The sequence below is a fragment of the Barbus barbus genome, assembly GCF_936440315.1.
Source record: "Barbus barbus genome assembly, chromosome: 50".
Lineage (NCBI taxonomy): Eukaryota > Metazoa > Chordata > Actinopteri > Cypriniformes > Cyprinidae > Barbus > Barbus barbus.
Genome location: NC_136728.1, coordinates 12,081,351 through 12,106,180, shown reverse-complemented (window position 1 = coordinate 12,106,180; position 24,830 = coordinate 12,081,351). Strand labels below are relative to the sequence as shown.

The following is a 24,830-nucleotide window of genomic DNA, read 5'->3' as shown; positions in this document are numbered from 1 at the left end:
TTTAAATGCACAAGTGTGCAAAATAATAGTTACATTTGCATTTGAGGACAGCACCATAGCCCTCTGTTTAGAAAGGTTTTTTTAAAGAATATTTGATCATTTTTGTAAAAGAAATCCTGCTGAAATGTAACAGGCCTGTTAAAAAAAATACATTGATTATTCAAATAATCATAAAAAACAATTCGAACTAAAACTATTTTTAAAAATGTATTTATTTATATGAATTAAATAGTGTGCACAAAATCACAAGTCTAATATAAAATATATCTAAAAATTGATTTGCATGGTTATAATTATGTAAGTATAAATCAGGAGCAAAAATTAAAATTGAAATGTGTTCAAAGCACAATATGGATTTCAGATGCCTCATGCGCAGTTCTCACAGAACTGACATGACATTTCTTGAGTAGTAGTAGATTTCTCAACTCAATTGACTGAATTTAATTAACATCACAAAGCAGCAGTGAAATGACACCAGGCCCGGCTCAAATATCAAATGAATGATATTAATGCTTAGAAATTTCATGTATCAACTGTATAAAACTGAGAAAAAAGAATTGTGTTGTAAAAGTAAGCCAACAAAGCTGGCATGCAATGACAAATAGGTTATTTCACAAAATGTGTGCAATGGTTGTCACGCAACGGCTAGGTTTATGGCAACGGTGCTTGTGAGCTCCAGGATAGAGCAAATCCGCTGCAGCCCTGAGGTGACATGTTATTTTACCTGCTACAAATAACGAGTGCAACTGGATTTCACTGATGCAAAAGGGTTCATTTTGATTTATTATCAGCATTATGAACTTTTTGAAACCTAAATCTTAGTGTGGGACTTTGTCACTTTCTGTACGTCATGTACAGGCATCGTGATCACATGCTCAAGAACTCAAATTACACAAGCTGCCAAGATTTGCCAAAATGGAAACCAAAGGGTTTAGTAATGTGTGTTACTTATTTGAAAAAGTAACTTTTATGGTGTAAATTTACCAATAGGTTACATAATGAAGTTTAGTTGGAGCTTTCAAGGAATTTTCATGTATTTTAGTAATTAAAAATAGCTAAAGATGTCCACGGTTGTATGATTTGCGTGGAAATTCGCAGCTCACCTCTTTCCCCGATTGTGCCATTCAAAAACCAAGCCTCACCACAGGAAGCTCCAGCACTACAGATGCGTTCCCAGTTCCTGTGACTTAACTGGCGGGAGAAACGGGAGGTAGTGGAGCAATTTGAACTTCTGAATAAAGTTTGTACAGAAAGGCAAATTGTAACAGGAGTGATCGCTGACGTGTGTTTGAGAGCCTTCATGAACTGCCTTCCTCCAGCTCTTTATTCCTCTTTCTTCGTCTGTTCCTGAGAAGAAAAAAAAAGATAATTTTTATTAATTATACCAACACTACATTGACACAAATAGAAGACAAAGCAGATATTTAAATCTTGCAACCACTCTTGTAATAAGGAAATGCAAACATTGAAAATAATTTCAGCAAAGTAATATGCATTTTTCAAAAATTTAATCGGCTTTGATGGTTTCATGAAGAACCAGCCAATGAAACTTTCCATTGCACAAAAGTTTCTATATTGTGGAAATTGTTTATTAGACTAATAAAATGTTCTTTACATAACAAAAAAAAAAAATGGAAAGTTCTTTGAGGAATCAAAAAGGGTTCTATTAAAAAAAAAACCTGTTGGAACCATAATATTTTTAAGGTGCTTTATGTAATAAATTTAATAAAAATGTCTGTTTTTGTTTTGGTCTGTGTGTTGTTTGTTTGGTCTGTAACCCACGGAGCTGTGTGCAGTATTTTTATGATGGATAGATGCACTTTTTTGGGCTTTAAAATCTCAACCCCCATTCACTGCCATTATAATTTTTTTTTTTTAATATAACTCTGATTGAATTCATCTGAAAAAAGAAAGTCATATAAAATTAGGATGGCTTGAGGGTGAGCAAATCATGGAGTCATTTTCATTTTTGGGTGAGCTATCCCTTTAACTAATTAACTTACAGTGTAAAGGCCATTGCACACTGAGTCCGAATTTTTCGTCCGAAATTTTCGCACGTTGAAAAATAAATACGACCTCACCTTTTGTCAATCACGTTTGCACACTGCCTCCGAAATTTTCGTCCGTCAAAAAAAAATTCGGATCGGGTTCGATTTTTTGCGTTATTCGCATCCGTATAAAGCATTTTGAGATGCTTTGAGAAGGTGTTTTGACAATTCAGAGCAACCGTACAAGCGAAAGCCAAAATCCAAAATAGTGTCAGACAAATTAATACACTTCGTCTTGCAGCACAGCGCACTTTATGACAAACAAATTGCGGAATACAGAATATAAAGAACTGCTGTAGCCTATTTTTTATGCCTGGCGCGCACACCTTTCCGATGCCGCAGTTCGGTGTGTGTGTGTGTGTTCATACCTCAGACAGTCTCTGTTCAGGATAAATTGGTTCACGGAAATTGGTGGTCTTTTTATTATGTGGATTCAGAATCGCTAGCAAAGTATCAAACTGAGGCATTGATATCCTGAAATAAACTTTGAATCTCTCGAGATAATCCCGCAGCTCATTGATAAGGAAGTGGAACCTTCCTCTGCGCAATCTAAGGATTGGATTGACCCAATATTTCCTTTTTCTTTTTTTAAAAAGAGAGAGGACAACAAAATCATCCTCACTACTTAAAGACATTTTGCATAGTTTTGCGAATTTTTTCGCAACGGATTAATTAAAACGCATCGGACTCAGTGTGCAAGGTCTCTGTGCGTGACGAATTTTTAAGATTGCGAATGCGAAAAAACGCATGCGAAAATTTCGGACTCAGTGTGCAGAGACCTTAAGGCTTGTCACCTTCCATTGCAGTGTCCTCAATCTGGCAACCCACGTGAGTGTCGAGTCTGAGGTGGTGGGGAGTGGAGAAATAATTCTCTCCAATATTTCGAATTTGGACCACAGTACCCATTTCAAGCGCTAGCTGTCAATATTATATACTGCACCTTCAAGAGTGTGTATCCATTAGCATTTCCTGTTATGTTCACTGTTGTATATTTTTATTGAATAACAGCTTTCATATGGCTTCCAAAGAGTCAGAACAAGTCTTTTGACCATGATGTGCCCCTGTTGATTAACATACCCAACAGTCATGCGTTTTTACAACTTACCTGGTATTGTGTTGTCCAAAACAAACCCAAAGAATCCACCGATGAACATGTGGGTGGTGAAGAGAATCATTATGAGCTGATCCAGCTCTTTAATACCTGTTGACAGATACAAAACCATTCAGATCACAAAGAACCGGGTGGACAGTGACAGATGTCCAATGCATGCATATAGACGTGGTGCAACTGGTGGGCGTAAAAACTCTTGGTATAAGATATCTTATGATTATGTCTTAAGAGGGTGGATGTTCTAGGACCAATTAACGTCCATCTGACGAGACCCACACAGCAAGCGTTGGTCAGGAGTTCAATGGGTCAGCTTAAAACACTAATTCCTGAAAGCCTATCAATAAACTGCTTAAAGAGCCCCTGATAAATCACTACTGGACTGAAAAGTCCCCTCGTTTTAAACAGTGTTAATAGAAAATTTGGGACGAAGTTTAGGACAAAGTTCATGTAAAGAGTGCACTGGCCAAGATGTCAACGGAGGTCCGTTGGTTTTTACGTGAAAGGGTTGCGCTGAATTGAAGGGAGGAGATTACAAGCAGAGTCAAATGGAGACTTGTAAAGAGGATTGGCAGATAATTCGCCCTAACCTCAGGAGTCCAGACAATGCTTTTTACCAATGTAGATTAGCTTGGGACGTGTCACTTGCACCGAGTGACCTCCCACATAGCATATCTCACACAACTACCGTTTCTTGTCTTGCTCAGTTGCTGAAGCAACATTTCCATCTAGTGCACAGACAAGAAGTTCAGACTGAAATTTAATTAATGTTCTTCTAATGAATTTGTTCTGTCATTTTCTGTTCTGTTTTTTCTGTAATTCAGAATGATTTTGCTCAAGTGTGTTTGTATGTGTGTGCACGGACAGCGCTTTTAGAGTTCGTCCCACTATTTGATGTGAGCATAAGTATTGGGACAGCTGAACTTAAGGTAATTGTAAAAGATTAAAAGCTATTATTTAGTTGCAGATCCCTTGCGTGTAATCACAGCAGTGAGTCTGTGACCCATAGACATCACCAGACTCTTGGTCTCATCCTTTAAAATGGTCCAGCCTTTAATGCAGCCAATTCCAACTGTTGCTTGTTTTGGGGAGTTTTTGCCTTTAGTCTCCTCTTCAGCTGGTGAAATTCATGTTCAATCGGATTTAAATCTGGAGACTGACTTGGGCCATCTAAGACTTTCCATTTTTTTGCCCTGATAAACTCCTTGACTGAACTGGCAGTGTTTGGGGTCACTGTCCTGATGCATTATGAAGCGCTTTATGATGAGTCTGGTGGCATTTTCTTGAATATTGGTAGCCAAGATTGTTTTGTAACAATCCCTTCCAAAATTCCTTCTGCTACTGTCCTTATACATTGTCATCATTAAAATTGAGAGGGCCTCTTCCAGAGACAGCCATGCATGCCCATGCCATGACACCACCTCCACCATGCTTTACAGATGAGGCTGTATGCTTGGGATCATTTGCAGTTCCCTTTTTTTCCCCCACACTTTTGCTTTCCCATTACTTAGATAAAGGTACATTTTTGTCTCATCTGTCCATAAAACTAATCTTGCCTTTCTATTTTTGGTGCTGGTCAGAGGTTTGCATCTTGCTGTGTAGCATCTGTAATTCTGTGTCAAAAGTCTCCTGAGGACAGTAGATTGTCAGAGCATCATCTCAGCTTTCTGGAAGTTGTTGGTGATTTTACAGACATGTCTTTTAGGATTCATTTTCACAACTTTTATGATTTGTCTGTCATCAACTACTGTTATTTTTCTCAGCCAATCAGGTCGTTGTTGGTTAAGGATGTCGTCGATGGTTTCTGAATTCTTGATTTCTCCATGCCCTTTGTTTTTGCTATAGCTCTAATTGACTTTCTCTTTACTTTTAGCATCCAAATTGCTTGCTTTTCTCTCAAAGTCAGCTCCCTCATCTTCATCCTGGTTTGTGTGTATCATCATCGAATGCAAGATTCAGAATGCAGAAGTAATGGATATAACTGATACGACACATTCCCTGCTTTTAATATCTGAAGAATTAATGCAACAGGACACAGCTGATCACTTAGAAAGACCTGTGAGGCAACTGTTCCAATATTTATGCTCACATCAGATAGAGGGATGAAACTCTTAAAGTGCTGATCCTCTTAACTGGTAAAACATGTATGTGTTGAAACACCCAATAATAATATGTGACATTCTGAAATTTTGTCTCATACTCATCTTTTAATCATATTTACAAATTTCTCTCTCTCTCTCTCTATATATATATATATACATACAGAGAGAGAGAGAGAGAGAGAGAGAGTTGCTTTACAAAACAATATAATTACTTTTTATAATTTTACAATATTATATAATATTGCAAAATCTATATTTAATAAAAAAATAGTATACATATGCACACAATTATTTAATAATTAAATTAAAACATAAGTGTCCTGTGACAGATAAGTATAAGATTGAGAAAAAACTTTATCAAATTTATTTATATCAACAAGGTTTGCACAAGATCAGGTTAATATCACGAGCAAACACTTGTCTACTGTCCAGGTTCGGTTTCTTTTGATCTTTTTGGCCATACTACAGGGTACCCATGTGTTCAAGGATTATATTAGCAGCAGTCTAAAACAGCACAGACGCTGAATGCTCATATCCTGGGTTTTTATAACAAAATCTATAAGTTGCATGTAGTTTTAACTATTGCTGTTGCTGACTAATACCACTTCTTTACATACCTATAGCTGGTGTAAAATTGTATGCGTTTTAATGTTATATTCACCTGTGTTAATCATGCCTGGGTTTGAGTGAAACCAGGTTGGGAGCACAAGACCACTGAAGGTTGAGAAACCAAGAATCAAGAGATTCCTGGAGGAGTTCAAATCCACATACTTTGAGAAAAACAGAAACATAAAATGAAATATGAATGAGATGATGACTCATTAGTATGCATGTATTTAGATAAAGTCACAGTGAAATCATGATGAAATGAAAAATTAAATAAAAATGTATGACCATTATCAGGTGTACCTGAAGACTGGAAATTCCCACTGCTGCTACCATCCCAAACATGACGAGGAACATTCCACCAATGACTGGGTCTGGAATAGTTATAAAGACTGCGCTGAATTTACCAAAGAGTCCCAAGATGATCATAAGAAGCCCGGCTGTCTGAAGTACCAATCTGCTGCCAACCTGTCACCATCAAAAGAAAAGTCATCCAAAACACTGTAATGAAACTCAAAGCAAACAAACAAAAAAACTTTTCTGAACATGCAGGGAATGTAATTTCCATTCCCATGAAATGGAGACAGATCAAGAAAAAAAAAAAACGTAGCATGTTTATTATTTAAAAACCGAGAGAGTAAGACCTTTGCATTTCTCTGAAGAGGTTGCATAATGCATGTTTAAACATTCCTCAAAAAATTACATTAATGTCATGTGTTGCCTCCTTGAGCATCAATGATGGCTTGAAGCTGCTCGTAACAGATGTCCTAAATGGGTAAGAGTTCAAAACGGATGAGTATAAAGGATGCTCAGAAATCAAAAGAATTTACAGGACCTTTTTGAGAAGAGTGGACACCTTCATCGTTTTAGAAAGGGGTCATAATTTATAGATATTTAAAAAAAAAAAAACACTGGTGAATTTTGATCATTATAGGGTGGTTGTGAACACATACGGCCAAGACACATTTCAGTTCAAACAACATGTAAAAGTGAATTTTGCATTCGATGACCACTTGGGTAATGGGTGTGTTTTGGGAATAATGTGCAATAAATTTACATTTACATTTATGCATTTAGCAGACGCTTTTATCCAAAGTGACTTACATTGCATTCAAGTTACAGTTTCTACATTTTATCAGCTCTTGCTTTCCCTGGCAATTGAACCCATGATCTTGGCGTTGCTAGTGCCATGCTCTACTATTTGAGCAACAGGAAAGCTATATAAGTATATCTTAAGGATGACTTGCAGATTCTTAGGGTAACATTTTAACCGAAATAATTGTAAATAATTTATTTTTTACTTCTCTCTTTTTTCTTAAGTGAAACATTATGATTTCGGCTATCTGAAACATATGTAATTCAAAATTATCTTTATTATATTAGTTTTTTTCGTCAAGCTCTAATCTACTAAATGCGACTATAAAGCACAAATATAATAAATATTATAAACATTAGCAATGATTCTCTGTAAAGCTACTATGAAACAACGTGTACTGGGAAAAGCACTATGTAAAATAAAATTGACTTGACATGCAGTATGGATGACTACTACACTACTGGTCAAGAAAAAAAAATGTCATTTTTATGTTTAAATCTCATAAGAATCTCACCAAGGCTGCAATTACTTAATAAAAATACAGCAAAAAAAAAAAACAGGAATACTGTGAAAATAATATTTAAAATAAGTATTCTTTATTTTATTATATTTTAAAATGTAATTTATTCCAGTGATGCAAAGTTGAATTCTCAGCAGCTATTCCTGCAGTCTTCAGTGTCACATGATCCTTCAGAAGTCATTCTAATATGCTGATTTAATGCTCAAGTATTAATAATGGTTCTTATTACCAAAATATAATATTTTTGCTGATTAACATTTGGAAACTGTGACAAACTTTTTACAGGATTCTTTGATGAATAGAAAGTTTAAAAAAGTGCAGCGTTTATTTGAAGTAGAAATCTTTCATAACATTATATATGTATTTACTGTCACTTTTGATCAGTTTATTCGGTCTATGCTGAAAAAGTACTTTCTCTCTCTTTTTTTCTTTTTTCCCAAACCTTTGAATCATGGATTGATAAGAATAATAATACTAATACATGAATCTTGAGCATCAAATCAGCATTTTAGCAATTCAGCTTTACGTATATATGTGTGTGTGTGTGTGTATGCATGTATGTGTATATATGCACGTATGTATGTATATGCATATACATATATATGTATTTAAATATGAATATGTATACATACATAACTCTTGACCGGTGGTATACTTAAGTGTGTCTTCAGGTGAGTCAAAGTTTTAGTTGAATAGTAACATAAAAGTGTTTAAATAATAAATAACTTGCTTTATTAAAGTACAACAGAAGTAAATATTTCAAAATAGTTAAAACTATTATTATCAATAAACAGAAAAACTCTCCTACCCTTGTAATTCCAAGAGCAGCGATATTCTGACTGTAGGAGGTGGTGCCATTACCACTACCCCACAGGGCAGCCAAGATGCAGCCCACGCCTTCCACTGCAATGCCACGGTTAATAGCATGCGTGGGCGGTGGAGGCGCTCCAGAGAGACGAGCGCACGCATAATAGTCTCCAATGGACTCCATTGTTGAAGCCAGCACTCCAGCCATCATGCCCAGTACAGACGACACACTCACAGTCGGCAAACCCCACTGTCCTAAAAAAACAAGAGTTAAGAGATGAGCAAAGTTCCTTGGCAACAGTAAGATGTTCCTTAGTATACTTTATGATGGAAATAAAAATACTAAGCACATAGTTTTTATACTGCATGCTGAGACAAATACATAACTACATGTTTATGAGGTTACTAGGAAAATCATTTTTCAATGCACTTAGGCACAATAATTTTTTTTTTGTTATAGTGGAGGTATGTTTACTTTGACTCATATCCAAATTGTACAAGATTTGAATCAAATAAATACCTAAAATACCAGATTTTAATCAGTTAATAGCATGTTTTTCAAGGTTGTGAATAACAGTTAAATTGGTAACTAGCTGAAGCCAAATTGAATGAAAGGTCAGAGCGTTCATTTGACAAAGGAATCACGGTATATACAAAAATATTAAGCAGAAAAATTGTTATCAACACTGATTATAATCAGAAACGTTGTTTGAGCAGCAAATCAGCATATTAAAATGATTCCTGAAGACTGGAGCATTCAGCCTAAATTACATTTTGAAATATTAAAATAGAAAACAGTTCTTCTTTGTATAGTTTGTAAAATAATACATATATAATATTTCACTAAAAACATAGAATTTGTCCTATATCATTTGCTAAGATTTTACCTCGATATACAAAGTACAAATTAAATATATTTTTGTACACTATAATTAAATAAATATATCTATCAAAACTAACAATGTACTGACAGAGGATGGCTTCAAAAGACATCTGCATTCGTTCAAAGCGGATGGCTGAGATGAGGCCCATGCTTCTTTACTCTCATATATCAGCCCGAAGCACATAGATGTCTCAAGGGATTTAAGTGGGTCAAGCGAAACTATGAATTGTCCTCAGTAACATTCAGACACTGATGCAGTCAAACCTGTATTAGCTATCTGAAGATTAAAATACCACATTCCCCAACATGGAAGCCTCCAGGTGGTACAACTTACAGGCTTTATCTAAAGAAGTCAAATGGGTTGCTGTGCAATGTAATGCTGGAAACCTTAAGCCGTTTCAAATACATATATTTGCTAGCTGATTCATAGCAGAGGGTCATTGGGTGTTGAAAGCATTTCTTAATATAGCGGAGCCATTGAAAAGAGCTGAAATGGGGTGAAGAATCGTAAGCCTGACTGCTGAATGTTGTCTTAGACATTAGTAAACCACACCTTTATGGGTAGCAAAAGCAAACTATGGTTTGTGAATGACAGTTGTTAAATCTTCTTTAGGAGGAACTAGCAGAGCCCCATTCATGTCATTTTATCACCAATGCCCTCGGAGCAGATGTATCTCTCATCTGTAGATTTGGAAAGAAACACTGCCATTCAAGAGGCTCATTCTTCTTTAAACAGACATGTCTTTTAAAAACAGCAGGCAAATAGAACTTAGGAAACAGCTGTGACAGTACTGTTGAAACAGTTAACATTCATGTTCATTGACTATGAAAATCAGCATTCATGTGATATATTTTATTCATAAATGCCAGACAGTTGACAAAATGTTTTTTTTTTTTTTATGAGTTCCAGGGAAACCATGCATCTTTGCATCAAACTGCTCATTGTCTTTTTGCTGGTATTTTAATTCATGATAAGATTAATTTGATTATTTCTTCTGGAATGTGAAGAGATAAAAGATGTGCATGTTTTTTCAACTATGGGAATATTTTTCCCTGTGGATTTTAGACAAAAAATTTCCCCCCTGAAATTTCATTTCTACCACATCATAACTTGTTTTTGTCTGATAAAATTCTATGACAGAAACATATACATATATACATACATACATATATATATATATATATATATATATATATATATATATATATATATATATATATAAAGACAGAGAGAGAGAGAGGGAGAGAGATAAATGTATGCAACACAATATAATATATATTTTTTTAAAGTGTGAAATTATGGGTCTGAAACAAGGGTAACAATAACATCTTTACATAAAAATTGGCAAAAATTACAACCACAAAATGGCAACATTTTTCGAAAGCCTGCAGTATTAAGGAGGTTCACCTGGATAAGGCACATAGAACCATGCAGCACTTTTTACTGCGTCAAGATTGATGTCCGTCCTGGCCAGGTAGCCGTACTCATTCAGAGATGAGGGCAGGGCATTGAAATATGTCAGCAGGAAGCACACCAGCCAGGCTCCACATATCCCAAATAAAGCCTGTACATTAAACACAACATGCATAAACTTTCAGCTTTCTATCTCTTTGTTTTTCACAATGTACTGTACTTTTTCTCTTTTTAATGGTTAGCCTTTAAAAGGCTGGATTTATTGGCTTACCTTCAAGCTAATTAAGCTCAGGTTAACAATGCTAGCAATTTGTTGTTGATTGTAAAATGTGTTGTGTTGATTGTACAATATGATTAGCGAAGCATTAGGCCTGGGGCATTTCTCGATTTTTACCAACACTTCAAGTCAACAAGATCTGAAACTATTCATTTCACTTGAGCCCTTCCCACAACTCTTTTGACAAAATCTTCCCAGACTGCATTATACACTAGCGTGAAGAACACTGAGCTCATTTTCTCTGGTGGTCTCAGACCTTTGGTTGCCACAGTAGACATACCTACACAATTACATTATACAGACATAATTACAATATAATACAAATAAAACACACTCACAGAAAAGAGTTTGAAGAGAGGGTACTGGAAGACTTTCCACTTCTTGTCCTTATAAGCAATGAGAGGAAGGTTAACTTTGCTCAAATACTGGGAGAAGAGAAGGATCAGGCAAACGGTTCTGTAGAAAGAAGACCTCGTTTCAGACTTAAATAAATTGTTCTTAATAAACATATTATATTATATATTAGTGCTGTCAATCGATTAAAAGAAATCAACTAATTAATCGCATATTTTCTGAAATTAATAGTGATTAATCCAACCTAACGTTAAAGTTTTAATGTAAAAAGTTTTAAATATACTTTTTTATTGCAATAATTACACATTCAGTCTTCAAATTAATGTACAAACAACATATTTTTAATATTTTTTTCACTAATACCAGGTAATACTGATTTCCCTATAAAAAAGTTCCCCTAATATTTAACCACTGACTATAGCCATTAAACATTACATTATAATTAAGAGGTATCAATTTTAACATTTATTAGACTTACTATAACTTCTAATTTAAGTGAACTTAAAACAATCTTCACATAAACCCATTATAATAAATGTTACATTTAGCTAGGCTATCTGTGCCTAAAAAAATGGCAGAAATATACAGAAATTGAATAAAGTTATCAAACACTAAATTCTAAACTAAATACAGGTAAATACTTACAGCTATATAAAAGTTTTCCTGTTTTTTTCTTTTATTCTTGATGAACAGACATCACAGCAGCATATATATATATACACTTTTAAAATAACTTCTAATTCTGATCATAGTATCATATTTGAATCTATTACTTTATCTGTTTTGTAGATTTAGGCAGCGTTTACACTTTGCATTACTATGCGATCACTGTGATCTGATCCGGCAGATTGGATCATCAATCAATCAGGACATGGCGCGTTTATACTTGGCAACATCAACTGACTTCTCTATCTGGACAACCGATCGAATATGTCCTTCCCGCACACTATTTAAATAAGTCTGCAGAAAATGATCCTGGTGCAAAGTCAACCTGAAACCATTTTCAGTCACGGGATATTATACAACTCAAAATAAGTGTACGAGTCACACTTAAGCACTCTGCCCTAGGGTTTTTCTAACAGTTCTAGAGAGAGGGGGCGGGGTTTTGTGTGACGTCAACCTGTGAATGCAGGCACGATGGCTGGATTGCGTTTACATTACACTGAGATCCAAGCACAATGCGTCCTTGACTATCTCTGGACCAGGAAACGCTGTTCACACATAACATTCCGTTCAGAAGCGCGTTTACACTTGTTTTTTCAATGTGTATGTGGACAACATCCAGATACAGGACGCATGTTAATGTCAAGTGTAAACGCAGCCTTAGCAAAGAAAAATCGAATTCTTTCCACGTATCTGCCACGTTGAGCCGTCTTAATGTAAACTTACCTTAAAGAACAAAATGTAAATGTAAAGTTACAAACTGATTGTAACCAAGGTATAATTTAAAATCGCATATAATTTGATTGCATTTTTCATTTAACAAAGGGTTCCACACTGTATATGTTGTAGTAGAGGTTTAAGATTAGTGAGGATCAGATTAAGGACTGGACTAGAATGTGGAATAGGATTATGGTTAAGGATTGGTTTTAATGTGATATTTAATTTAAAATCCTCATAAATAGCATCTGCTTTTATAATTAGGTAACAATGAACTTCAAATAAAAGTATATCAGCAATAAAAAAAAATGAAAACCATGCAAACACACACACACACACAAAAAAAAACACTTTTTTCCCCTTTCTTTTCTTGTTTTTTCTCTTCGCTTGTACACTATTTAATGCTGCTAGAAGCCACAACCTAAATCTAATTTACAGGGCTTAGGATGAGACATTTACTATGTGTCCTGATGAGTCACTGACACACACACACACGTGGACACCTGGACAGGGAGGGTTTGAGGGGCGAGACGCTCAAACCTTACAAACATTAATGTATTCTCTTAGGAATGCTCAAGGATGAGTAATGAACAACATTTTTAAACAAAGGATCTGAGTGATGTATTATCATGTAAATGAAAACAGTAAAGAGGATTGATCTCTACAGATAAACGCTCAATCTTGAGGGACGTTTTGTTTTTAAAGGGGCCTTGCATTGCATAGTCTGCAGAAGCCCTACACAACCAGAAATACAAATTACTGTATGGACTCGGCTCTCAAAGTTACCCATAACTCCACAGTAACTCACAATGCTGCAATTCCCCAGTGGGCTCCTGACTTCTGCCCGGCCTGGATGAAGAGCGACAGTCCAATGAGGTTGATGGTGGGAGCAATGGCCAGCGGCCCGATGAACCTCAGCACTAGGCCCACGAGACCCGACAGGCCCAGAACAAGCTGAAGCATTGAGGCCACTAGAATGGCCCCCTGGATCTACAAAAAGAGATGAAGAGGTGAGAATATTCTGAGAAAATGCATGAACATTTTTCAGTTTTATTCATTAAACGAGGTAAAAAAAAAAAGGCATCTTTTCTGTTCTAAAACAATAATGGTCAGGTTTTTTCATCTTTCTGGGAAGGGCAGGGTTTAAATTGTGCAGGCTGGCTTTATTAAACTATGAATTCATTTATTTCATCATAAAAATCATTTGTTTTTGCCATGAAAATCTGTGAATGATTATGTTATCTGAATTAACTTCATATTTTATGTAAAGCACCAACATATTTTTACAGTATGACTCAAAATGAACCTTATAGCTCAAAATGCCCTTGAGTTCAACTATTTGGTCATAAAGATAATAAATAAATTTTTCTCCTTCTCATTTAAGACAAGAGCTGCTCTCAAAACCTGAGACATAGAAGGTAAAATTATTACACTAATAAAATATAAATGATCTAATCTTATAGTAAACACTCATTATTTTAAATGAGCAGACAATTTATAATTCAACATGATCTCATTAGTATTAGTAGCATTCTTACAGGTTTTTGTACATTACTAAAATGTATAATTTCATTGTATTGGCAGCTTCCAAAACAAACCATTCGACAAACTTTTAGAGACGTGCATATATTTATGAATCCTTTTTATGACTTTTATTGTATTTACTGTAAATTAAATCAATATGTTTGATGAGGTCACAGTTTTTTCACTGTACTGTGTACATAAATCAACATTTTATGCATAAATGGATAGAAAAAGCATCCACCAATGCATAAATGTAGAAGTTCAATGAGAGTATCATTGAGGATTGAACATGCTCACAAAGCTTCATTTTTCGGAGCAGGCTTTGTAAAGATATGCAAAATGTATATCTGCACTTTCCATATGCATACGAATGAGATCACCCTGTATAATTTGAGCACAAAGTGGATCATTATCGTCTGTCGGTCGCTGTTGACTCACAATCCCTTCTGACACATGACTCACAGCTCAGAACAGCCACGCTTGTTTCAAACTCCAGCATAAAGCGAATGCTGCAATTATTTTGATCAACTTTGAAGTGACATTTCCTATATTACCTCACGGATGCGGACTTTCCACACCTCATCGGCATCCACAAGGAGCGCTGCAGAATCTGTGGTGTTGAGGTGAGGAGTGGCACTCGTGTCTGGGCATCTCCACTTGGGAAGGGCGAGGATAGCCAAGGTCGGGGTAATGAAGGTGAACGTCCCCCCTTGGAGGATCGGCAACCTGAGAAGACGTAAAGAATGTTTATTTTGCGTCAAGCCTATTTTATGTATTATCATAAAAGCATTGGCAGTAGTCAAAGAAAACAATGTAATATTCCTTTCATTGACTTATAGAGCTCATAAAAATCATTAAAAGCAAATGTTCTGGCTGAAAAACACCAGAACCAGAATGATTTTACGGCACTTGTATTAATATTCTGTCATTATTTACTCACTCTCATGTCGTTTCAAACCTGTATGACCGGTCTTCTTTTGAATTTCTTTATAGCTAGATAAAATTTGTTTCGTAACATTGTCACCGCAATTGAACTGACTTAACCTGTATAATGACGCATGTCTTCAGTAGAGCTGAAATGTAACATTAATGCATTTTTGGCAGACACTTAAATCTATAGTGACTTGCATTGCATTCACATATATTTTACACACTGCTGTTCCTTGGAATTGAACCCAGGAAAAGGAAAAAGACTTAAGTATGTTACAGGAAAGACACACTAAAATTGAAGCTGTAATTTTACACCACTGCTTTTCCTGTTTATTATATTACTGTGACGATGCTATGAAACAATCTCTATTCAATTGCTCAATATGTAAAATAAATCTGTCTTGGCATTACCACAGAAATTTTGTCCATACAATCAAAGTTTCAGTGATTAAAGAGCCCCTATAATGGGTAATGAAAGGTTCACATTTTGGTTTTGGGAGTTTCCAACAACACATTGACATGCACGCGAGGTCAAAAAAGACTTTCATTGTCTTATAATATGCAATTACATTTTTTTTCCCTTACTTACTCAACAACTCCCAAACGATTCGCTCTACGATCCATTTTTTCCAAACCCCTCCTTTGCGTGACGCTAATCTGTGGTTATTGGTCTGATTGGTCTCAATTTCATTTCATTATGCCTGTAATGCCTGATAAAGCAACATTTGTGAGCTTTGCTGCTTTGTGTACAGCGTTATCGGGGAAACTGCTATTTTTACCGCTCCAAAAGTGGCACCTAGTGGCAAAGAATGAATTTGCATTTTCATTCAGACCAACCAGAAAAGACCAACAAGTGGGCAGGCAATATGCCCAAATATTGGGATTCATTTTAAAAAGGACTCGTTTCAATGATTCAGAGTCGATTCTTTCCTTTGAGAGACAATAACTTTATACACGGTGGACTTTCAGATTTAAAACTTGGCAGGATGTTTTCATTCACTTAGAGCTGTGTTACACACTGCATGAAAGGTAATTTTCAAAAATCTATAATAGGTGGCAGGTTGTGTATTAATCAAATCAAGTCAAATATTTCTATATCACATTTTACAGATTGCATCAAAGCAGCTTCAGAGATAAACAGGAAAATAGTCAAATCAATTAAGATTTCTGCACTTTTTCTTCAGACAGGGCATTTTATTCACACTCTGAGGAACATTTATCCCAGTACCTGGTCCCGACGGTGGTCTGTAGCAAAGTGCACATGCCTGAGACGAAGAAGATGGTGGAGATGAGCTGACTTTTGGCAGAGTTGTTCTCTTTGATGCACAACGGCTCAGCTAGGATAAGAGGAATTGCCAGGATGCCACCGAACGCCAGTATGTAATGCTGTGTGAAGCAAGAAACAGGAATGAATAAAACACGATGACACTGGGCTTAGGTTCATTGTAAACAACCCGTTTTGAGGGGCACGACACAAGGGAAGACAGATGATCACAAAAAAAATGCTGCAAATCTTACATGTGGCCTGACTGAGCCAGGGAGACGTGTGAAAAATGGAAGACAGATGTTGGCCTATCTGTTGTGAATTGATAGCCCCTTTTTACTCTCAGCAGTGAGCTTCATAAATTTGTCGGGCTCCAAAAAAGTAAAACTTGGCTGAATGCTCAGCATCTTTGACAGGAGATTATGGTGCGGATAATGGAGACTATGCATAGGAGAGAATTTACACAGCAGGAGAAACAGGGAAATAAACTCATTTGTCCACACTTAAATTCCTGTTGTTTTATTGTTCTGGTTTATGCCTTCACAGCTGCCCTTTCCCAACAGTCAAGTAGAGCAGGTAAAAGAGTTTTGAATTTAATGTAATTTCATAAGCCTAGAGGGATTATATTAGTGTAAAAACGGTGGAAATAAAAGCAGAAATGAGTCTGGGGCTCTAAGGGAGTCTGCGCTGACATGAAATACCAGGTCTCTCCCTAATTTTTCCTCCCCTCTGTGATGCCGGAGAGTTGAAAGCGAGTGTGCTGAAGGAATGAGGCTTCTTTGTACTCCTCTTTGCGCTCAGCACATCATCTTACTGCACATGTCGATGTGAGTCCCTTGTGTACCTTCCTGCCCTCCCCCCCCCACCCAGTTGTCTTTGATCTCCATGTGTCATCTGGACGTTTTGGCTCATGTTCCCCTCACCTTAAACATCATATGCATATAATAAGGAATAATACTGTCTAGAGTGGCAGCACAGCCTTGAGGTGCTCACAGCGATCATGGTGATTTCAAGCATCAAAGCAACCAGAAGTCATTAATTTTACTGAAAACTTGTGGTTTTGAGTGAAAGAGACCATTGGCGATGCAACATTTTGTAAAATGGAAACTGTGAAGGCCAAGAACATTTACTAAAACCAAACCGTTTTCAAAATAGCTCAAACTGTAAAGGTATGGTCACGTTTGCACTTGTTTTGCCAAATTTTGCGGGTGAAATCCAGTAATTTCAACAAGAATCTGTACAATTGGGAGTTTTGGGTATCAGAGTTTCACCCAGATGAACACATCAGTGCACTTGTGTGTTGTTTTTAATGTAAAACCATGTGAATAAAGGATTTTTAATTTTTCACTATAATTTCGAATGCCTTGGAGTAATTTGTTTTTTGATGCATTTAAAGCTGAGTCAGTAAGTTTTGCTTCTTTGTCGCCATCTCTGTTTGAAAATGTGGAATTGCAGCTGCCTGCAGAATTATGTTCAGTGTGTGGGGTGTGCTCCGGCACAGCTGCAGTGCGGATAAATCTAATGTTTTGAGGTGAATGTGTTGCTGTCATTCACTGCACCGGTGTGGATGTTTACGTAGTACGCAATCACAGATTCTAGCCTACGTCTTGGAATATATGACCCAAATAAGAATTTTCACTGTATATTGCCATCTGAACAAGTAAGTAACAAGTCTGCCACGAATGTTCTGCTCAACTGAGGAAAAAAAACATTACAATAAACCGCGCAACCAATGGTGACTTAATCTAAAGATTGGTTAGCTCATATCACATCCAACCGTGCTAATTAATTATTGTTATAATTTTTCTCAAATTATTAATGTTAACAACATCAGCATTGCGTGACTATGAGTATAGTTTATATTAGCGTGTATATTTCAATTTCTGTACAGTCTAATCTAATTGTCATGCCATTTGAATTTCATATTAATAAATTCTTTTAACCTAAAAAGCAAACTATGCTCCCTTCGAAGTGGTTTTCTTTAAAATACAAATCTTGTGTAATAAGGCAATCTGTAATCAGAAGCACATTTAAAACTGGAATATAATTTAATTTCATTCACATGTTTTTCATAAACACATAATCCTTTCTGGATCACAATCTGCCATCAAAATGATACATTTAATTATTCCATCTGCTGTGAGAAAAGGCTATAAACGATCCGCCACCTGCAGGATCCTCACATGCGATAGCCTAGTAGCCGGCACAACTTCTTTATGTTTACAGACTTGACGCAATGACATAGCGCCATGCTCGAATTTCCCGCAAAAACCTACGCATACCACTCAAATTAGAAAACATTATTATAAACTAACCATTGTGAATCGGGTTAAAGTAAGGCGATAGTTTTGAACAATGGCTGGTTATGTGCTTGCTCAAATATTGATTTCGGTTCATTTTAAACCAAAAAAGTTCCGGACTGCAGCTTTAATTTTACATTGAAATGCGGAGAAGAAAGCACCTGAAGTCAAAGGGTCAATGAAATTAGCCTCATTGTATGTAAACAATTTACAGGTGATTAGGACAATGCTGCCTCTGTAAACTCAAAAAAGATTTTGTGAAATATCAGGAGTAACAAAGTGTCAGGACAGCATTCTAGGGTATTACGGAGTTGAACTTTATCTTTAGTCAAGGCAATTCTCACACCCAGATGATTACACACCCACTTTTTCTTGGCACGCACCGAGTTGATCTCTAGCCTCAAGCTGTCAGTTTAACCCTAAAAGGCCATTAAAGGTCCCCTGTGTCAGTAGTTAAAATGAGGAGAGACCTGTCTGCTTAGGAGATGTGAGCTTTAAGATGCTACACGTGTGACAGGGGTTAAGCCGCATTTGTCACATGTCATCTCTCACCTGGAAACCCAGAAGAATGCAGAGGTACCAGGGTGGGCGATCGTTTATGGAGTAGATAAGGTTGCCTTCAGACCTCGAGTCCAGACACTCTTCCAGACTGTCGGCATGGGGGTCAGCAATGACGATCTTCTCAGGATCATGGCTGCCATCTGAAATCTGAGGGTAGTGGAGATTATTCCAACATATTCTAAGAGACTCTGAATTGAGGTTAATTGAGAGAGCAAAGGATAGCGACCACTAAATCCTTCCAAAAACAAGATACGGAGACCTGCAATGTCACCGTATCAAAGCTCTGTTCTGAAACCTAGGGGGCTGCTTTGCTCCCTACATAGGCAGCTGCCTTCTAAGGAACTATCGGAACCATTACGGAAACTCATAAGTGAGCATTTTGGAACACTATATTGGCAGCAGTTTTGTTACATTTTTTATTAGTGTGTTATTCCTCGTTGTCAGGGTTCTGTCGTGTGTGTCATGTGTTCCTGCCCCTTGTGTCCATATTTGGTTTGTTTCCTGTCCTTGTTTCATGTGACTTATTAGTTAATTCTGTTCAGGTGTGTTTGTCTCATTAGCATGTGTATTTAAGTTCCTGCCTGTTGAGTTTCGTGCTGTCTGGTCTACTCGTTACTCCCCGGTGTTCCTGTCTGTGTCTTGCTCTGCCTTGTCTTGCCCTGCCTTGATGTTAAGTTATATCCTCGTCTGCGTGTTCCTGGTTCCTCCCTCGTGTGTGCACCGTGACACTCGTCCTCATCTGTACTGAAATCAGTTGTGAACATCTAAAGTAACTGGTTTTATTCCACTAAAAATATTACTTAATATGGACAAATTACCCTAAAATAAATTTGTATGGGTTAAATCAGGAAGAAATAACTATTTAAGGTAACACTGCTAGTTAACACTTTTTACTATACACACTACTCTAATAAGCATAAATTTACTTTGATAAATTTTGTATAAAACTGTCTAATTTTTTATTTACTATTATATAATTAAATATTTTCAGTATTGAAAGAACTAAATATAATTCTAATTAACATTTCTCATACTCTTCTCAGGATTATGTTCTATGTGATGTTTCAACAAGCATCCACTACCAATAAAACATGTATTAAAATTAAGTCACAGTGAAGTGTCATTAAACTGAACACTTTTTACACTGGTTTAAATAGCTACTATAACAGAAAAAAATCATATTTTAACTGTTGTGGCAGGAATATTACAGGAAACATTCATTTAAGCAGTTTGAGGGCTCATTTACATTAATTTCAAGACATGACAGTTCGGTCTGTAATTAGATCTGTCCATTCCAAAAGTTTGGCCCATTCAGGCTGATTTGTGGATGTGAACATGATAAGTCAATATTATCCTGTGCTGACACTGTAATTAACAGTGAAATGGCGGCACCTTTCACCATTTTCCACTTGTTATTTCAGAAAATGATAATTTTTCTTCTTTTCTTTTTTTTTTTTTTTTGGTGGCACGTCTTTATGAATCTCTCTTCAAATACTTACTTTCTTACATGATTCAGTCAAGCCAATGAGTTTCCCCAACCACCCTTTTTTTGTGCTTCATTCTTATTGTGAAGTTCATTCAAATAATCACTTATCAGCCAATAATGGGCCTTTTAAACAGTGTTTGGTCTGTGGTTGATCTGCTGTTAGGAAAAACCAGGACGGAGCACCTCACGGGGAATATACGATACAACAAACAAGTGATTCATTTTAACGTGTTATAATCCAGCGTATATGAAAGCATGAACAATTTTAAAGAGACTGCTCTTTTCTTTTCATAAACAACATGCCCTCAGCTCAAATTCAATACATAGTGTCTATTTAAAATGAGAGAATCAGGATTCATTTATGCGTGAACAAAAAAGCCATTATGATGATGTGAGATTAATGGGATAGTTAAAGGGATAGTTAACCAAAAATAAAACTTATATCATCATTGTGTCCTCAAGTCATCCCAAACCTGTATGATGTTCTTTCTTCTTTGGAACACAAAAGATGATTTTGGCAGAAAAACTGTGTCAGTCACCATTTCTGTTATTGAATGGGGAAAAAGAGATGCAACAAAAGTAAATGGTGACTGAGGCTGTTTGAATAACATAATCTTTTTGTCTTTTCCACGGAAGACATATGGATTTAAAACAACATCAGTGTGAGTAAATGATGACAGATGATTTTTCAGCTTTTACAGAATTGACAAGACAGACACAGATGGATGGATGGATGGATGCATAGATAGAACCTGAGCTATTCCAGTCCGACAAAGTCAAACTGATTTATGGTTACATTTTTATTTGATTTTTAAAGTCCTAATTAATGTCATACGCGCGCCCAAATGTTTTACATGAACGTATCAGCATATATTTTGGCAAACATATTACAGCCTACATCTAGGCACTGTAATGAGTTCCTGACAAGCGTCTAACTTTGATAAGGAAACGTGTGTATGCACATATTTTCAGAGCTGTTTCAATGAGAAGATGTGAGCTTTAAGAAGTCATATTCAAATTCACCAAGTAAAGGATTGTCTAGGGATTGAATTTGGCATGAACGCCACTGAACTCATCAAATGAAATAAACCGTGTTTACCTGAGCCACACACGCCGCCTCAGGCTCTCCACAGACACGCTTTTTCTGAACGGTATAGACTGCCATCTACTGCTCTTTATCAACACCGTGGGTTTTGAAAGCACTTATAACTTAGAAATTTCATTCTTTGCTACCGCCTCTTAGTGGTAGTTGTAGTTGTTGGGTATTTACATTTATATTATTATCAGTTCTAGCTGACTCATGGATTGATCCACCTTGGTGAACTTGACATGGATACCTCTATTGGCTTAGTCTAGAATAAGTTTAAAGTGATAGTTTTACCAAATATAATACTAAATTAAGTCATTTGTGTTATTTCACAGCAGCCAGAGACTCAATATGCTACATGCTGTTATGCACTATGGGTTTAGTTACTCATGACCTGAAATTCCACATGCTAGTGACTGATCTTTCATAAAACCCAGTATATCAGCAAAATATTAAAAGCTGGTTGAGGGAGGAGGGTTGGTTGTTGTTGGACTATTTTGGACTTAAAGAAGTAAACAGAGAAAAGGATGAAGTGAGAAATGGTGTTTAACTGAAACAACAAGAAGACAGTGTCACCGCTTCCCCCCGAAGCCATTTGACCTTTATAAACCTGTTTTCAGACCATAATTACATTACTCTGGTTTTTATCAGCCTTTTCTCCTCAGCATATGAAAAATGACAGGCAGGAGCTTATTCATATGTAATGCTATATTTTATAAGATGTAATACTATATAAATATATGTTAAATAAATAAACAATTGATTTATTAAAGATATATGACTAAATAAATAAATGTGTGTGATTTAAAATGATTATTTATTGATTCATTCTCAGAAAATATATCCTTGATTATTACATTTATTTTTCTCACCCCAATGATGGATTTTATTTATAAAATGTATAATTTATTTAGTTCAATAAATGTGTAATATTAAGTAATAAAAATGGCAGCTTATTTTAAGAATGTTTAGAAAACTAACTGTTTGCAATTTTTTTTAGTTACATTATATTGCAATCAGACTTTATTTTTTAACATTTTCTCACCCTACTGGCAAGTTTTATTTGTACAATGTATGATTTATTTAGGTTTATACTTAAAACTAAATATTGTATATTCAATAACAGAAAGCATGTTTAGTCTGATGTTTGAAATATGACATTTTTCTGATTTTACGGTTATGTGTGTTTGAAAATTGGCACTGTAAAGCATTTTAATAATACATAATGTGGTGGCAACAAGAATTTCACTAAAACTTCAGCTAAAGGCCTCTCAAGACCGCATGTTATGTCTTATTAACTTATCAGATTACTCAATCAGTGCTGCATAATTCCATAATGACAAGATGATTATGATGGTTTGAAAATGAGCCTTAGAAATCTGGAATCCAGTTTGAACTACAACAGTTACATTCAGTTATGTAAAATGTTGACCATGTTGTTCAATATGCACGACCACCGATGCATATTAACCTCTGTTAACCTATAATCCACCAGAAAACAATGTGTAGTACTGTTTCACATTCAAATAACATGCATTTACTAACTAGTGACTATAACTGACAAAACAAGGCCCATGGAAGAATTCCAGAGCTTTCCATAAAAACACATGTGATGAAGAGAAACAAACAGCAATTGATAAGACTTATATAAGACTTAGATAAGACTAAATTATTCAATTGATCATTTTTGTTTTCCTCAGGATCGAGCTGTTTTTATTTAGAAAAAATGTTTTGGCACTTACTTTGAAAGTCGAGTCTGTGGCGCCCTGGTCCATAGCTGACCTGACGGCAGTGGCCACACTTCTGAGAAGTTGAGAGAGAGAGACACTGGCCTTTGCAGTCGGCTGGTCAAGCTGGTTGCCAAGGAAACCAGAACTGTGCGTTGCATGTGCCTTGAACTCAGCATTTGTGTAATCGGCAATCTGACTGAGGGTTTTGGAGTCATGTGCCTGCCTGAGGACCACCGTTGCAGACACTTATAGGGCTGCAGGACCATGTGAGGGCTCCCAGTGTTTGTGTTGATTTCAGGCATATTAAAGCAACCCTGACTGAGCATGAGGAGGACCAGTGGAGCAGGCAACATGCTGACTAGAGCAGTGAAAATCATTAATCTATGCTCCAATTTGGGACACGTTTAACCAGAAACCATGAGAATACCCAGCATTTATCAAGAACTGAACAGCAGCCTTTATTACCTACCTAAAGAAAACTTGTCTTTATATTCATCAGCTCATTAACTGACATAATGTTGAAATGTCTGCATGAACTACTTTAATCTGATTTATGGTAAAACAGAACACAGGATCATTTCAAGTTAATCAGTTAACAGGTTTTTAAAGAAACTATTTTAGAATCTTTAAATTATTATTATTATTTGAAATAGGCCTTTCAATATACAAAGGAAAATTGAAATATTATGTGATGTGCCATGCCAAGACTTCTGGGAACATCCTTATATTTTTGTTGTTGTTTTGTTTTTATGAAAAATATCAAATAATAATAATAAATTCTTACTATTATTATTAATATAATATGAAAATGTTGTCCTGTTAAATTTAATTTGATGTTTGACCATATATGGTAGGGAAACCAAGTAACAGGCTTTTACTGAGGCTTTTTAAATTATTTTCCTGTTAAATGATGATGATGATGATGATGATTATTATTATTATTATTATCATTATTTAAACCAGCTCATCTGGGCATAGCATTGATTGCTGGTGTCCGAGTGTAATCATTGTGTTTCTTGACTAGCTTAACCAGTAATGGTTTTTCAGAATAGAATGGTTTTTCACCAGAAAAACCATTCTATTGTAGTCTCATCAAGTTTTGCTTGTGAGGATCCACCAACTGGACCAGCTACAAACCAGCATGAATCAGCCAAGACCAGCATGAAAATTGACGGCAGTCTTTTAAGCAGGGAATTCTATTTCTCTTATTTAAACCCGTTTATTTTATCATTCTAATAAATTGAAAACTGTCAATTTTGTGGAATCATCATTGCATTCACCGTCATTTTGATTATGACATTTCAGACCCCCTTTGACCCCCCTGTAAATGCCTTTTCACTGTCACAGATCTAA

The 24,830-nt window shown here is 36.0% G+C and overlaps 1 protein-coding gene across 1 annotated transcript; it reads right to left on the bottom strand.

The window, feature by feature from the left end:
- Nucleotides 1–1,159: 1,159 nt before the first annotated feature.
- Nucleotides 1,160–23,522, bottom strand: LOC306868364 (solute carrier family 23 member 2-like; the record flags this gene model as incomplete). Its single annotated transcript, XM_079414464.1, has 12 exons — nucleotides 1,160–1,347; nucleotides 3,154–3,249; nucleotides 5,920–6,028; nucleotides 6,168–6,332; nucleotides 8,289–8,542; nucleotides 10,579–10,735; nucleotides 11,200–11,317; nucleotides 13,404–13,585; nucleotides 14,674–14,845; nucleotides 16,278–16,435; nucleotides 19,166–19,321; nucleotides 23,490–23,522. The coding sequence occupies 12 exons, from the start codon at nucleotides 23,520–23,522 to the stop codon at nucleotides 1,160–1,162; spliced, it is 1,788 nt and encodes a 595-aa protein (XP_079270590.1).
- Nucleotides 23,523–24,830: the final 1,308 nt, after the last annotated feature.